This window comes from Myotis brandtii, unplaced genomic scaffold (assembly GCF_000412655.1).
Source record: "Myotis brandtii unplaced genomic scaffold, ASM41265v1 C42178292, whole genome shotgun sequence".
Taxonomy (NCBI): Eukaryota; Metazoa; Chordata; class Mammalia; order Chiroptera; family Vespertilionidae; genus Myotis; species Myotis brandtii.
In genome coordinates this window covers 1-1,147 of record NW_005319541.1, presented here as the reverse complement: position 1 = coordinate 1,147, position 1,147 = coordinate 1, and the positions used below count along the sequence as shown (strand labels likewise).

At 40.0% G+C, this 1,147-nt stretch overlaps 1 protein-coding gene across 1 annotated transcript; it reads left to right on the top strand.

The window, feature by feature from the left end:
* Window positions 1-688: 688 nt before the first annotated feature.
* Window positions 689-1,082, top strand: LOC102251048 (claspin-like; the record flags this gene model as incomplete). Its single annotated transcript, XM_005852921.1, has 2 exons — window positions 689-853; window positions 961-1,082. Coding segments are annotated over 2 exons (287 nt in total), but the record flags the coding sequence as incomplete, so codon positions are not given.
* Window positions 1,083-1,147: the final 65 nt, after the last annotated feature.

The following is a 1,147-nucleotide window of genomic DNA, read 5'->3' as shown; positions in this document are numbered from 1 at the left end:
CTCCTCTCTCTCTCTCAAATCAATTTAAAAACAAGTCTTTGATAAAAATCAGCTTTCAGAAAGCCATCAAACTTCTGCCAGGCATGGCCATGGATAACAGGACTTTGAACTCAGAGTGGCAGCAGATTTGTTCTCAGTGGGAACTGAAGACCTAACTAGCAGTGGTTTTGATCATCAGTAACTCTGAGCCTCAATCATGCCTATAACTTGGGTCTTGGTGGATTGTAAGAGATCCAAGTCTATTTCCTTTCTGTACCATTGTGTCTCCTGGTGAGCTTAAATACAAAACAAGATAGTTTGAACCTCTTAGCAGGTATGTCTCAAATATATAGAGGAGATTGAGAGTTCTGGCTTTAAAGTCACCAACCTGATTAAATCTAGGCTCTGCTACGTCCTAGCTGTGTGACCTTGGATAAGTAGTTTATTCTCTGAGTCTCAGTTCCTTCAACTGTAAATTGAAGGGAATAATAGTACCCCCTCCTAAGATAAGGCAATGGTGTCTGTAAAGCACAGTTACTGGCACACAGTATTATGAAATGATAGACTTTTAAGTGTTATCAAAATGTATTACTATAAAGTTAAATGTAATATTATTTGAGGTGGCTCTATATTCTACTTTTCTCATTGCTTCCATATTCTGTGTGTGTATTCATTGTTGCATTCTCTATTCTTCAAAATTATTTTCCAGGAGATTGAAGAGATACCTGGAGGATGAGGCCGAGGTGTCAGGGAGTGATGTGGGAAGTGAAGACGAGTATGATGGGGAAGAGATTGATGAATATGAAGAGGACGTAATTGATGAAGTACTTCCTTCTGATGAGGAACTACAGAGTCAAATCAAGAAAATACACATGTCAGTATCCCAACAAGCCCTTCCAAGTAATGGGATATGTCTTAAGGCAGCCCTATAGTCAGCCAGAGTGGTGCTCGATTTGAACACCATTACTTCTCCTGTTGTAGGAAAACAATGTTGGATGATGATAAGCGACAGCTCCGTTTATACCAAGAGAGGTACCTTGCTGATGGGGATCTGCACAGTGATGGTCCTGGACGAACGAGGAAATTTCGATGGAAAAACATAGGTATCTTGGTGGTTGTCTTTTTTTTTTAATTGATTTTAGAGAGGAAGGGTGAGGGAGAGAGAGAG